The 16317-nt window shown below is 41.4% G+C and overlaps 1 protein-coding gene across 1 annotated transcript in view; it reads left to right on the top strand.

Annotated features, from left to right (window-relative positions):
- SEPTIN7 (septin 7) overlaps window positions 1–16317 on the top strand; it is a 128288-nt gene that overhangs the window by 97980 nt on the left and 13991 nt on the right. Inside the window, exons 7-11 of the mRNA XM_053264694.1 lie at window positions 2403–2520; window positions 3700–3792; window positions 5326–5422; window positions 12900–12951; window positions 13706–13831. Coding sequence (XP_053120669.1) covers window positions 2403–2520; window positions 3700–3792; window positions 5326–5422; window positions 12900–12951; window positions 13706–13831 — 486 coding nt within the window. The remainder of the gene's footprint in view (window positions 1–2402; window positions 2521–3699; window positions 3793–5325; window positions 5423–12899; window positions 12952–13705; window positions 13832–16317) is intronic.

Here is a 16317-nt window from a genome sequence, read left to right as displayed (position 1 = left end):
TGTGTTTCCTTGTGTGTCCCCCACTATCAACTTCGCAACGCCTGGACCAATATGAACCAAATTGGGTACAGTTGTAGGAACACATGGGGCACCTCAATGGTGTAGTTTGTGATGTCATCCACCCAATCCAAGATGGCGGACGCGTAAACTTTGGAGACGCAAGTGGGCTAACTTGTGAGTCCCTCAACACATTTGAACCAAATGTTCTACAGCTGTAGGAACACATAGGGGTGCCCAAATGATGTGGTGTGTGATGTCATCCACTCCAATTCAAGATGGCGGCCGCGGGATCATCCAAGGCGCAAGCGGGCTAATTTGTGGACTGTCTAACCAAATTGTGTACAGTTGCAGTGAGTGACACACAGGGACACCTCAACGGCATAGTTTGTGATGTCATCCACCCTGATTAAAGATGGCGGATGCATAAACTTTGGAGGCTCAAGTGGGCTAACTTGTGAAACTCTTGAACAGATTTGAACCAAATTTTCTACAGCTGTTGGGACACGTAGGGACACCTCAACGACGTAGTTTTGTGACGATGTCATACACCCCAATCCAAGATGGCAGACGTGTAAACTTTGGAGGCGCAAGTGAGCTAACTTTTGAACTGCTTAACTGATTTGAACCAAATTTGCTACAGCTGTAAGGACCCATAGGGATGCCCAAATGGTGTGGTGTGTGATGATGTCATCCACTCCAATTCAAGATGGCGGCCACATGAACATCCGAAGCACAAGCTGGCTAATTTGTTGACATTCAAACCAATTTAAACCAAATTGCATACAGTTGCAGTGAGTGACACACAAGGACGCCTCAGTGGCATAGTTTGTGATGATGCCATCCACCCCGATCCAAGATTGCGAACACATAAACATTTGAGGTGCATGTCGGCTAACTTGTGAACTGCTTAACCGATTTGAACAAAATTTGCTATAGCTTTAGGGACACGGGGACACCTCAACGGTGTTGATTGTGACAATGTCATCCAACCCAACTCAAGATGACGGACAAGTAAACTTTTGATGTGCAAGTGCAATAACTTGTGGACAGTCTAACTGATTTGAACCGAATTTGCTATAGCTGTATGGACACATAGAGATGTCCCAATGGTGTAGTTTGTGATGTTGTCATCCACTTTGATCCAAGATAGTGAACTTTTGAGGCGCAAGTGCACTAATTTGATGACTTTCTAATCCATTTGAACCAAATTTGATACAATTGTAGTGAGTGACACACAGGGACATCTCAATGGTATAGTTTGTAATAATGTCATCCACCCTGATCTAAGATGGTGGATGCATTGAACATTTGAGGTGCAAGAGATCTAACTTGTGAACCTTGATTTGAACCAAATTTAGACCAGTTGTAGAGAGAGTGAAAGGAAAATAGGCTGATCAGTTCTTACTAGAACAACTTGTTAAAAACTAGTGTTGTATCAGCTGCCTTCAAATTATCTGGTAAGGAGGCCAGTTTTAGTGGTAGTGCATTGGTTTTAGTGGTGGTGCATTGGCAGCGTGGTGTAGTGGTTAGAGTGGTGGACTAGGACCGGGGAGACCCAAGTTCAAATCCCCATTCAGCCATGACACTAGCTGGGTGACTCTGGGCCAGTCACTTCTCTCTCAGCCTAGCCTACTTCACAGGGTTGTTGTGAAAGAGAAACTCAAGTATGTAGTACACCGCTCTGGGCTCCATGGAGGAAGACCGGGATATAAATGTAATAATAATAATTATAATAATTGTTAGAATATCATTTTGACATTTCAGTTCCTTGAACCCTTAAGTGTATGCCATTCATACCCAGTGACTTCTTAAATTTTTAATACATTAGCTAGCCCTACAACTTCATTTTCATCACAACCTATATTTGCCTCTTCTCAGAAAGAAATGAAATTAAGCAATGTCAAACAATACAATTCAGCAAAGTACTAAAAGGTGACAAATAGGAGGACTTACCCTTTTCTTTGTTCCCAGAGAACTAACTATATTTGCCTGATAATCTGTCAACTGGAACTATTGTAAGGTGGTGATTGCTTACAAAACTCAGAACCCTACTGGATCAGATTGAAAATCCATCAAGTCCAGCATTCTGTTTCCCACAGGAGCTGACCAGATGCCTCTGGGAAGCCCACAAGTAGGATTTGCCCACAAGTAGAAGGCACTCCCCATTGTTCCTCCAGCTACTGATATTCAGAGGTATAATCCTCTGAACATGGAGGTACCACATAGCCATTATTACAAATTCCCTGTAATAGATAATCTCGATGCTTTTTTAAAAATCCTCTTTTAAAGCTATCTAATCCAGTGGTCATCGCCTCACCCTGTAGTATTGAGCTCTTTAAACTCCTGTATAGCTTAGCCTGAAGGTATGCCATACTTCTAAACCTTTTCTCTTCTCCTTTTAGACTTAAGCCTTTGGATATTGAGTTTATGAAGCGCTTACATGAAAAAGTGAATATCATTCCTCTTATTGCCAAAGCAGACACACTTACACCTGAAGAATGCCAACAGTTTAAAAAGCAGGTGAATGGAAAACTTAATATTTAATTGTATTTTTATTTCTTCATAATACTGAATGTTGGGGATTCAATCCTAAAGTTGCATTTGGACACAGGAGATAATTTATGGCTCTTCAGCAAGAGAATGCATATTTTGGATGGTGGTGAGCTAACTTCTTACCTGAGGGCAAAAAGTATGAAAGGCATAATACAACTCCTGACAAGGGAAATGTGTTCACTGATCTTATCTTGACAATGAAAATGTTAGTTCTTTCCATCTAAGCTAAAAGTGAGTGTTCTTAATTGCCAAGTAGGTAATGCCCCAACCCCCATCTAAAACATGTTTTGGAATGTTGCCAGATTTGTGAAGGGCCATTAAAGTTACAGATTTGTCAGACATGTTTGTTGGCTAGATAGTAATACTTAATCACTGCTTTCATGTTTACTTTTTAGGTTAGTGATATACTTGATGTAATTATGGTTTTGAAATAATATAGTTCATTTAATTGTGGTGGTTTCCACACACAAGATTACCACTGTCTATGGAACATGTTGGAGGCTGAAAAGATTACAAATGAGTCTCATTGTGTTCAGTGGAAATTACGAGAGAGAGAGAGAGAAAGAGAGAGTGTGTATGTGTGTGTGTTAAGGATTTAAACTTAGTCAAATGCACTTCATTGCCAAAAAATAAAATTGCACCACCCCAGTATGCAGTTTACCATCCAGTTTCAGCTCTAAGGCATGATTCTAATAGTGCCTGATATAAAACCAAACTAATGTGTGCCGTAAACAGAAGGCAGGATATTGTAAAATTAGTCACTTAAAAGTTAGTGTTCCATGTTAGTGCTGGGGAGGGGTACTACAAACTCAGACCAACCCATCAGATACTGCACTAAGCTGTCTTAGCTCAAGAGGACAAAGTGTAAATTTTGCTGAGCTATTGAGAATCTTGTAGTAAAGCTAGTGAGGAAATTTTACTGAACAGTGAAAGGTCAGAGGAATGATTCATAATTATGCAACCTAGGTTTTAAGAAAATGGAAATGGAAATATTGTGTATCTGTTTTGGCATGACCTTCTAATACTCAGCTTCAAGCATCAGGGTGTTGACATAACTTGAGGGTGAAAACAGGAGTGCACAACCTGCTTCAAAAGCACACTCAGTCATTGTTTCAGTCTTTCTAATAACAATATTCTTATTTTCAGATAATGAAAGAAATCCAAGAGCATAAAATTAAAATATATGAATTCCCGGAAACAGATGATGAGGAAGAAAATAAGCTGGTTAAAAAGATAAAGGTACAAAAACAGACCTGAAGCAAAATATTCAACGAAGTATTTCCCACCACCCCTCGCCCAGAGTCTTTGCATGCTTGGGAGCTTCACATGTATATTAACTATCGGCAGATAGTTATACATGCACATCAACTATCTGCAGAAAGAAAAATATTGCTCTTGGACTGTTAATAACAATGAAAAAACTTCACTGTGTAGAAGTGTAGAAAAAGGTAGTTGGGGAAAGCTATCATGGGCATCTGCAAGAAATTTGGATGGGCAATCTGTGTGTGTGTGTGTGTACATTTGTGCACACACTCAAAATATATAAAAGTAGAAATCTAATCTGGCTATGAATGGTGGGGGTGACAGTGGGCATGGATACCCATTAAAAACTATGTAAGGGCAGCAGTGATGGATTTTGGAATTCTTGACTTTCCCAGGGTCTCTTGTTTTTCCTTCAGTGTAAAAGAATGACACACATTAAGATGGTATTTATGACTTGAGAGTTAAGAATATACTTGTTTGTTATGGTCTCTGAAAAATTATGGTTTGGTTTTCATATTTGCATATGTTGTGGACTATTTTAAATTAGTGATGATTGAAGGGCCCCATGTTTTCTTTTTGTCAGATTTCCCTATGTGATTGAATGATAAGAAAATGTTTGAATGATCCTACTTTAGTGTTGCTCATTGACAGTAAAACTGCTATTGTAAAACCATGGAAATTGTGCATAATTATGGAAAATAAAAGGGCAGCATCAGACTTGACTTTCTCCTTTTTATAAATGAATAAACAGTGCAATTGCAGCTTCAAATAAAATCTGAGGATAGAAATCTACCTCCTTCCCAATTTCTAGTATCCACGTTGTGACCCAGGCATTAAAATGTTTTTGCTTAAATGAGGTGCAGTATTTTCAACTTGCTTGCAATTCAGTTGAATGAATGAAAATAGATATGCAAAAGAGAGCCTAAAGCACCCCCTGGTGGGCCATATGCTGACATTTTTATGTAGATGAATGATAGTATATCAAACTAGCTTCATCAAAAGGTTATTCATCTATCTATTGCTTATTCATTTACTCAGCCTCTTTTTCACAGATTCTGAAAAGAGGGGATTGTGGATTGATTGCTTGTGTCTAGATTGCTTGTGTCTATATAGGATAGTGCTTCCGTTCTCTTTTGTGGTGTAATTGGTACACGGGGAAATGTCTGCAGGACTATTCTTAGATGAAGAATCGTAAAAGCTAAGTAATAAAGAAACCAAGACCAATGCTCCATCTGCCTCACTATTGTGTGTTCCAGCTGGCTAAAACCTATACAGAATACTTCAGTGAAAGGGAATGGTAGCCATGATGTGGTTGCAGAGTTCCTTGGAACTTGGGGGGAGCTAAGATGCACTTTTTTCAAAGCTAGACAAGAGTCCAACGGATGAGTGAATTGCCCTTCAGAGAAGCTTTCATAGATAATCTCCAAAAATCCCAAGTATCATTAGGTCTGGAAACCAATTTCAGTGCCTTATCTTAAAATACATAAATATATATATTCTGTCTTGTAGGACCGTTTACCTCTTGCTGTAGTTGGTAGCAATACTATCATTGAAGTCAATGGCAAAAGAGTTAGAGGAAGGCAATATCCTTGGGGCGTTGCAGAAGGTAAGTGCATAGAAGTGTGTGTTAACATTCCCCTAGTTGTGCATAAGCTGGTAGTGTTAAGGTACAACTTCGAAATGCCTCACTTGAGCAATTACTCTGTAGGTGCAGTCTAGATGAAATGGTTCCAGATTGAGGAAACCAAGTATATGATGGCACAGTTGGTGATGAAAATATTGTATCGGAACACCTTGTGGGAGGGGGAAAATCTGCAGGTTTTTTTCATGCTTGTGACTTTTCATTTTTCCACTGTAGCCTGAAAAACTATACTCAGAATCCTGATTATTTTTGTTCAGTTAAGTTTTTTAAAAAGAAGAAGAAGAAGATCCTCTTGACCATTCTGTTCTAGCCACATTTGCTCCATAACAGATGATGGTCCAAATAAATCTCATAAACATGTTTCAGCAATTCAGTGTTGAATGTATTGAACAATATAGTAACTTGCGTTACACAACCTGTCAGTTCTCTGAGATCTTAATTCCAGAGTGATTCAGACTGTGTGTGAGATTGAGAGAGAATATTAATTTAGAGCAAATACAATTTAAATTCTTGTCATCTTCTCAGTTTGATGGTAATGAATAGCCTAGGGTGACATAATAGACTGATCTTTGCGGTGATCCATATTCCCGCATAACTTGGTTTCTGCACCTGCTCAGTAACCCCGGCAGAAGAATTCCAAGCTCCATGAGGTGCTCTTCAGCTCTGCCAAATCACATGCATGGTGTGACTGTTATTTTTGGCTGGAGAGCGCCTTTCTCCCCAGTTCCTTCTCGACCACTTCACTGCTTGCATCATGAAGGATTCGATCCATCTCGTCCCAGTTCTTATTATCATAAACATTTCTTGATCCTTTGGCTTGATTATGACAGTTTTACAGCTTATTCTCTGGATTTCATTTCCACTTTGTTCTTTCCCTAGCTTCAACTACGGTCTCTCTTTGGGTTTGTGAAAGCCTGCAAAATTTGTTTAGCCTTTTCAAGGCAAACCAAAAAGAGCAGAGTTAATCTCAGAGCAGTGCTCTACAAAACTGCCAACTTTGCTGAAATCACCACTTCCATCGACATCAACAGCACCAGTGTAGGCCGACAGCCACCCCTTGGGTTTGAGGGTGATTTGGGGGAATTCCAATGCCTCTGCACCTCAAGTTCCTTCTAGTAAAGAACACAGAGACTCAACCTTTAAAAAACCTGAGACAGTAGACATGGAAACCCAACACTGACTCTATAAAAAACACTAGCGTGAGCAGTTGGGCTCACCAAGTCCCAAACACTGCCACACATCTACCTCCAAACCATCAGCATTGACCATGTCGAAGCAGTTGATGGCATCTAAGCAGTAGGAACAGCAGTAGACACAGAGGCTATCCCCTTGCACTCCCTCGCCTTTGACCGTGCAGGGAGAACATCATAAAGCAAAACCCTTGACATTAAGCCCACCACCAATGTTGATATCAACACTGATAACAGCCTCTACACTGACATTGATTATACCCATGTTTCTCTTGATGAAATGATTGAGGTTGGTTCGTGCACATCCCTATTCTGCTCTTGCGCGGATGGATTAGCTAGCTCCTCATGACACCCTTTCTCACCTGCATGTGCTCTGTGCTTCCATAAGCAATCTGTTTATCCTTCCCCTGATGAAACTGTGGCACATTCTCCATCTAGGTCACCTACAGAGGAGACCAAGTCATACCGAATTCAAATGACAGACATGGCAAAAACTTTAGGCTTGGAATTGAAGGCACCAGCGCCTGAGATCAAGGACCCCGTGTACGACTTCATGGACATTTCCTCAGCCACCCAACCAGCATCTCTGCCATTGGTGCCTGACCTTGCCAATTTTGTGAAGGTGTGCTGGGACATGCCATCAGCCTCAACAACAACTTCAAAGAGGCTGGAAAGTTTGTACAGGATACAAGAGTCGTCTTGCCCTTTCCTCTTCAAGCACCCTCTGCCTAATTTGCTGGTGGTTGATTGCAGTGTCAGCAGTAAATCAGGCAGAACGCCCTTAGCCCCAGTAGATAAAGAAGGGAGGAAATTAGATGCTATGGTGGTGGAGGTTTTACTCTACGTCATACTTGGCTGTTAAAATTTCCAGTGATATGGCCTGCATGGTGGAATACCGCTACTCCATCTGGGATACTCTAAAAGAGGACTTGAAGGACGTCCCAGAAGAGTTTCATGAAAGGTTTGTCAGCACTGGCTAAATCTGCTGATCTCCAGAGACATGCTTGGCTGCACTCTATGTCATTTTAACATGACATGACAGATATAATCAAGAATTTACCATTTGAAGGGGACGGTCTATTTAATACTCAGACAAAACAGTGGAGAAGATGAAGTATACAGCAAGGACTTTCTCTTTGAACCCACAACAGCCGCTCTATTCCCATAAGTATAGGTCTTTTGGTAGGCAGAAATAGTAGTACAAGCAGTCAGAGCAGAAAGACTATAAGAAGTCTTTTAGATACACAACTAAACATCAATACACCCCTAGGCAATGAGAACAGCAAAGGTCCAAGTCGCAAGGCCAGTCCAAGCAGACTGTTTGACGCTTTGGACTAAGAAGTGTCTTCAACATAGCTTCCTTCTTCCATACGACTCGCTCCCTTTTCCCCAAGCTTGGCGTCCCATCACATCAGATTCCTGGGTGTTGTCCATTATGACAGGCTGCTCCATCAAATTTACAAGCCGCCCCGTATCCACAGGGATAAAATACACCCCCTCAACTCCTGTCTTAATGGAAGAAGTGCTATTCCTGCTAGAAAAGGGGGCAATAAAACCTTGAAACACCGGTAGAAAGGCTTTTATTCAAGATATTTCCAGGGGCCAAAAAGTGATGGAGGCCTCAACCCATTATGGAACTATGCAACCTAAACAAATATGTAAAGGCCAGGAAATTCAAGATGATCTTCTTGCAAGGCATTCTTCCCCTAATAACAAGGGAAGAATGGTTTGTGACGCTAGACCTGAAGGATGCCTACTTCCACATGAAGAGTTCGCCAGAACAAAGAACAAAGGAAGTACTAGATTCACACTGGGCCAACAAAGTTAACAGTACACAGTCCTGCCTTTCGGACTCTTGACAGCATCCTGTTTCTTCATGTGTGTCAGCACCATTGTAACACACCTGAGGACATGGGGCATCTCAGTTTGCCCTTACCTGGATGGCTGGTTAATGATATCATAATGCAAAGACATCCTAGTCTCTCTACTGCAATACCTGCTAGACCTGCTAGCATACTTGGGGATAAGGGTGAATCTAAAGAATTCGGTCCTAACACCGCAAACACGAATTCAATTTATCGGAGTAGTTCTGGATCTGCAAGCAAAGACAGCATACCTTCCATATTAAAGGAGACCGTTTATCATAGATCTGATCTCCACATTCTCCCTCAATCCAAAGAAAAGAGCTTGGGTAGTGCAAAGACTGTTGGACCTAATGCATGGCTACCACGCCCCATGCAAGACTGAATGCATGTACTCCAAAATTGGTTTCTGTTGCTGTTCAAACTGAACGCCGACAGTCAGAACATGTGGATGAAACTTCCATCACTTGTACTAAAATCCCGACAGTAGTGGACCAGGACGGACTCCCTCTTAGTGGGTATGCCTTTCAAGCTTCCAAGTCATTCTCTTACAGTGACGTCAGATGCCTCCCTGAAAGGTTGGGAAACCCACTGTGAAGAGTTCCATGCCCAAGGCAAATGGACACCACAACAAGAGTCACTTCACATAAACTTCCTGGAATTACTAGCAGTATTCTATGTCCTAAAGTCCTTCTAACCCCTTCTAAGGAATCGAGTAATCCAAGTCCTGATAGACAACACAACTGCAATTGCCTACATCAACTGCCAAGCGGGGGACGGTCTCCTGGTCTCTTCTCAATCTGGCGCTACAGTTGTGGGAATGGAGCATAAACCACCACGTCCATCCTCTTGCCCTACACATCAAGGGTACAGACAATACCCTGGCAGATGCACTAAGCAGAACCCCTTCAACAACACAAGTGGGAGATAAAGCCGGAACTTCTTCAGAACATCTTTCGGATCTATGGAACCTCATTGATGGACCTGTTTGCAGCGCAGTACAACAAAAAATGCAAACTATACTGCTCCAAGGCAGGCATAGGAAAGAACTCCATGGGAGATACCTTCCAGATGCCCTGGACAAAACACTTCTACCTCTTCCCTCCCTTTTCCCCTGCTCACCAAGATCATGAGCAAAATCCTGCAGGAAAGGACTCAGTATGTCTTACTCACCCCGTGGTGGCCCCAACAGCCATGGTTCTCCATCCTTCTGTCTTTCTGTCTCAGGGTCATCATCAATGCTTCCTGCTCCACCAAAACCTTCTTTCACAGGGAGTAGGCCTTGTCTTCCATCCCAACCTCCAGGTGTTGAACCTGATGGCCTGGAAGTTCAACAGATACTATTCTCCTGAATGAAATAGAGGAGTCAAGAAATTACATGTGCAAATGGGAATGTTTCACATTACATGCTGCTTCCAAGGGCTTTGACCCTTACAATCTGGCTGATCTTTCAAAGTCTTCTCTCAAAGTTCACTTAGCAGCACTCTCTGCAAGACACCTGGGCTGGGATGGATGCACAGTGTTCTCCCACCCTGACTCTAAAAGAGTCTTCAAGGGAATAAATAACTTCTTCCCACCTGTCAGAGAAGCCATCGAACCATGGAGTCTCTCATTGGTCTTATCTTCCCCTACCGAAGCACCATTTGAACCTCTCCTTTCTCTCAAATCTTTATCCTTAAAAGTTGTCTCTCTGGTTGCCATAACATGCAACCAGAGAGAGTCAGTGAGGTAACAGCTCCTCATGCTGACTCCCCTTACACCAAATTCTATCCAGACAAAGTCATTCTGAGGACAGACACTCCTTTAGATCAAAAATAGTTTTCAAATTTCACCTAAATCAGGACATTGTACTACCTACCTTCTTAAATCCATCCAATTCCTCTGGAGAAATCCATACATTTGTTGGTTGTCAGAAGGTCTCTCCTATACTACATGGGTAGGACAAAATCATTTAGACAAATGATCAAACTGTTTATCTCCTATAAAGGAGAAAACAAAGGACAACCTATTTCAAGACCAAGACTATCCCACTGGCTCGTAGAACTCATTTTCACATGCTGCAACCAGCAATGGGTAAAGTCTCATTCAAGGATCAAGGCACATTCTACTAGAGCCATGGCCATTTCAGCAACCCAATGTCATGCATCAACATGAAAGACATTTGCAAAACGGCCATGTGGTCTACAGACCTGCCAATCGTCGGGCACTATGCTGTAGACATACGCTCAGCAGTGGAGGCCAGCTTTGGTCAGGCAGTTCTTTAAAAAGTACTCTAAACCTATCCTAGCACCCACAACCTTCTAGGTGAGCTCACTTATCACCCAAGTAGTGAGGAAATGTGGATCACCTCAAAAATAAAGAGGTTGCTTACCTGTAACAGGCGATCTTTCTGGTGGTCCATGTAACTCACCATCTGATTGCTGTTGGTAACTGCTGTCTGTTTATTATTGCTGGTCAATGACCGAAATAAAGATATCTATCTGTCTGGTGATCCATGTTCACTTGCAACACCTGCTCAAACTACTCACTGCTAGGATATTTCCATAGTAATAAAGACTTGCCTGACTCCATCAATCCACAGTATTTGCTCATCATAGTGGTCAGTCAAGAACTGAGGAAAAAGGCACTCTCCTGCTGAAAATAAAGGTTGCACTATGCATGCGATTCAGTAGAGCCAAAGAGCGCCTCACGAAGCTTGAAATTCTTCCACGGGGGCTACTGTGCAGGCGCACAACTCATGTTGTGAGTGGACATGGATCACCAGAAAGATCACCTGTTACAGGTAAGCAACCTGGTTTTTTAAATAATAGTTTAAACAAGTTCTTGTGCATCACTCATGATGGAAAATAAATTTCTAATTAATTATCATTAGAGTTGGTTAGATTAGCTGAACTGCTTTGTGTGATCAGTCAGGAGGGAGTTTTCTTGTATCGCTAATATTAATTATTTAATCACTACATATCCTAAGTGCATGCAGCACAAGCAGAAGTTCTATTTGTGCAAGGGGAAAGTGTGGTCTTCCCTTCCCTCTAAAGTCCCCTGTGCACCTGAAAATCTGGTGGTGGTGGGGACTGCAACAGGAAGTAGGAAACAGAACAGAGGCAAGTGCCCCTTCCCCCTGTGTGAACAGAACTTCTTCCTCTTATGCTACGAGTGCTTAGTGTACAAGCCTGGTGTGCTACTGCTTTCTTAATATATGTCTCCTTTGAAAGTCTGCCACTGCTGCATAATAAATTATATGTGAACCTGGATGTAAAAGGTTAAAGTAGACAGTTTAAGTTAAAGTAGACATTACTTACTACTTACATTACTTACCTAACTAAAGAGTAGCTTTCAAACAGCATTAAGTACCTCTGCTTCAATAAAACTGTTTAATGGAAACACCATAGAACAGATTCTTGGTTAGTATTTCCCATCAGGTGTATAGGGGTGGGGCTTTTTGAGAGAGAGAAAGGCAACAATATCTGACAAATGCAAAGAAATTCTTGTTGCTCTAATCAGTGCAGTTTGATTAATTTGAGTTATTTGACCTCCAAAAAAACCCAGACATTTAATACCAACACTAAGAATCTTTGTGCAATTAGATTCATTTGGAAAGATCAACCCTTTACATTTAAAGTTCTTATTGTGTTGGCTTTTCTGTTTAGTTGGGGAAATTATTTTGGGTACTTTGAGATCCAAAACGCCTTGTGGAGAGCTTCCACATGTATGCCAAGGTTTCTAAACCCCCTTTCCCTTTCTAGTACTGTCCCTGACACCATCTGAAAAGCAGCTCTGCCTCCTGTGTCAGGGACCTTCTAGAACAGCAGTAGCATGAGGAGCTGCAATATAATTGTAGAAGTCAGCACCATTCGAATTCGAATTCTGTCATGATAAACTTTGTAATCATAACTACAATCAAAGCTCACCAGATAATTTCTAGAAACAAAATCAGATTTATCAGACAGATAATGTAACTCTCTGCATAATTACAAATGGCTGAATTTCTTAAATGTAGGATTCTTGGGTAAACTAGAAAAAAACAATTACTTGGAACATAGTGGTTATGTTGCATCCCTTTCTTTAGTGGCAGATTTTCTGCAAGCTTCCTTTTGAGATTTGGCCTTGATATCTACAAGCTTTTATTGGGCATTATGAGTATGTGAGTTCAGTGTTGAGATGTTCATACCATTATCTGTGATGACTTGAAAGTTCAAAGTGACTGGGAAGAAAAATATTTGGGGATGAACAAAAATGAACATGAACCTTCCCTAGGCTTTAGATGTGCTGTAAACTTCTCAGTGGGCGTGCTTTTTTAATATGTATCCTGCTTCTCATTTGCACACCCCTGCCTGCCTTCTGCTGACAAATGTTGATTCTCTGTAAAAATGCAACATTTTTTCCCTACAGTTGAAAATGGTGAACACTGTGACTTCACAATTCTAAGGAACATGTTGATAAGGTAAGCAAGTAACATGTAGCAGGGATTTTTAAAATCAATTTTGTTAAATGGGAAGTAGTAAGCTTTACAGGATTTTTTTAAAAAAAACCAACATTGCCTTTTCCAAAGGGATCTGCTTTATAAGAATATTGGCAGAATCTGTCGAATGCTTTCATTGCATACCTTTGTTTTGCCATCACAAAGTATATGTGGCACAGACCTTTCACATTGGTTGACGTGGTGAATATCTTTGAAACTTCCAGAGCAAATTGAAAGACTAGCTATCTGCTTGTAGGCCATGAATATGGCATATATATGAATATTTATTGGACTTCATGACTTTCAGTTGAAGCCCTGACATATAGAAACTATAATCTTAAACCCTAATACTTACCTGAATGCAGATTCTATTGAATTCAATCCAGTTTTAATTAAATTAGACACATTAAATGTGTCTAGATCCAGCTCATTAAACATGGATTGCAATTAACTTGATGCTAAGGGACACTGGATCCACAGATCTGCATCTTAAGTGCTTCTACTAAATATTCCTGTATCCTACCCATTGGGTGTATATGTATATGTAGAATTTTCAAAATGTGAAAACATTTGCCTGAGGTCTGTATAAAACATAATGTGCAAGCGGCTATCAAACTTCAAATACCTATGCCAAGTAACTTGCTAAAATAAATGTTGCTTTTGGCCAACATTTTAACCATTCAAGAACGGAAAATTGCTGACAGTCTCCGCTGACAATTTCCCTTTTTTCAAACAGAACTCATATGCAAGATCTGAAGGACGTAACTAATAATGTCCATTATGAGAACTACAGGAGCAGAAAATTAGCTGCTGTTACATACAATGGAGTTGACAACAACAAAAACAAAGGGCAGCTAACAAAGTAAGTGGTGGCTCAGGTCCTTCAGCTTGTTATACACAATGGAGTTGACAACAGACACAAAGGGCAGTTAAAGTAAGTGGTGGCTTAGTTGCTTTCACCTCTTTACCAGGTGATGGAATGGTATGTTGGATTATATTTTCTGCCATTAATCGGAGTTTTAAAATGTCAATTAACACAGAATTTGTTTTTTCTTTTTTTCTTATACATTGCCATGATGCTCTTCCTACAACCCAGCTGTAAATCATCTGTTTGAGTACCATTTGAAATTTGGTGAACTACTGCATTCATGTTGCTTGTATGTAGAGTTAAGATTCAGTTGTGCAGACTTCTTTAAAAATGTGTATTTACTTCAAACTTGGGCAATCTAATGGTTTTGGCATTTGTTTGTGAGGGTCTGAAATTCCTTAAAGGTAATGAACTAGTGAAGAAAATTGCTTGCCATTTTGGAAGGAGAGGCAATAGAGCAATGTTTCAGCCTGTTGTTTTTAATGTATAAATATAGCTGCTTGTATATACAGATTGTTGTCATATTGAAAACTGAGTGTGTTTGATCTATCCAGCATAGTGGCTATTCCAACCATTTGTACATTTAAATATTTATCTGTATACACCCCTTTGAATCTGCCAAATTGGGTTGTACTCATAACTCCATACTTAATCCCCTATTTACCTGTGCAAGAGAAGTCGGTACAAATTAGGTCAGATCTGACTCTTATGCTAGTGGTTACTAACCATTGTGCAATGATTTCTTAACTCTATTCAGAGCAGAACCGTGACTGGCAAGTTAAGAAGATGATGCTCCTAGTAGAGATTGGTATTGCTACTGGGCCTTCCTAACCCAGAAGAGAAAATGCTTGGGACTATTAATGCTGAGTACAGTCCAAACATGAAGGGTGTAGGACTCCTTCCTCAGTGTGCATTACAACATATGGAAACATGAAGGTTGCTAGGGCAAGAGCCCAGCTTTAGAGTAAGAATGAAGAGCCTTGTTTCCTTAGCAAAGTACTCATGGGTAGAATAGACCACATGAGAGCAAACCTGCAATGCCATTTAAGCCTGAGGTATCTTGAATGCTCTCCTGTAAGACCTTGCTTGGAACAGTTTTCCAACTGATTGCATTCTCATGTTTGTTGTAGATTGAAGAAATGAGAACAATCACAACTCTGTTAAATGTATACCCTTCACAGAGAGATCTTCACATTTCATATTTTACCAGCAGCAGCTGCCCTTAGGTGATGAAGGAATGGCCAACCAGCCCTCACTCCATCACATCTCAGAGAACATGAGCTGGGGTCTCTACACTGATGCACAGTTGTGCAGAACTCCTGCTCACACCATTTATCTCCCTTAGTGTGGGGCCTTAGTGTGGGGCCTTATCTCCCTTAGTGTGGGGTGTGATCAGGCTTTTAGGTGGAGGCTTTCACTCTCATATTCTTTGAAGTGTGTGTTGGAGAATGGCTGCCTGTACTTCAGCTAGGGATATGCACAGAACCTGTTTTTGCAGTTCGGTTCAAATTTGAACCACCGGTCCAACTGGTGATTCAGTCAAACCAACTGGCGGTTCAACGGGCTGTGCTTATAAAGGGGGATCCTGCCTTTAAAAGGCTTTTAAGGATGGGGGGGGCAGCAAGAGGGCACCTTACCACCGGTGGCTCCTCTAAACCCTGCTGCTCCCTCCACCAGCGTGACCCACGCAGCAGTGCAGTTCCAGCCTCCAGGCACCTCTGTGCATGTTCAGGGACCGAAACTGGCTCTGCCGCACGGGCCGCATTGCTTGGGGAAGTGCCAGGGTTTAGAGGAGGAGCCAGTAAGGTGCCCTCTTACCACCGCCCCCCCCTGGCCACCCTTAGAAGCCTTTTAAAGGCAGGATTCACCTTTGCATTTAAAGGGGAATCCTCACCACATTCCCCTTTACAAGCATAGCCTGTCCAACTGGTCTGTAACGGACCATGCTGTTTGGCTCAAACTTGGACCAGCCACTTTTTTGAGGCTAGTTCAGCTTGAGGTCAAACCGGTCAAACTGGGCTGCACAGAATCAAACCCGGTTTGATTCAGACCTGTTCTGCACACTCCTAGAGGGAATGTGGGGTTACTGCCCACTTGACGAGGTCATCTGAGGGGGCTCTGCTCTGGGTGCCAACAATGAGGGAGGCTCGGTTGTCGTGCACGCAGGACAGGGCCTTCTCTGTTGCTGCCCCCAGACTCTGGAATGCTCTCCCGGTGGCTATTTGCTCCTCGGTCTCCATCACAGCTTTTAGAAAGAGTTTAAAATCTTGGCTTTTTGCCCAGGCATTTATTTGATTCTCTGCTGCTGCTCGTTGTACTCTGTATTGCTTTTATGCTTTTGTTTTAAATTTTTAATCAGATTTGTTTAATATTTTTCACAATGTTTTAATTGTGTCTTTTTTCCCATCTTGTTTTTAAATTTAGCTGTAAACCGCCTTGGGATTGTTTTAATGAAAGGCAATATATAAATTTAACAATAA

This window comes from Hemicordylus capensis, chromosome 6, assembly GCF_027244095.1.
Source record: "Hemicordylus capensis ecotype Gifberg chromosome 6, rHemCap1.1.pri, whole genome shotgun sequence".
Taxonomy (NCBI): domain Eukaryota; kingdom Metazoa; phylum Chordata; class Lepidosauria; order Squamata; family Cordylidae; genus Hemicordylus; species Hemicordylus capensis.
Note: the sequence above shows the minus strand (reverse complement) of the source record. Positions and strands in the feature narration are given on the sequence as shown.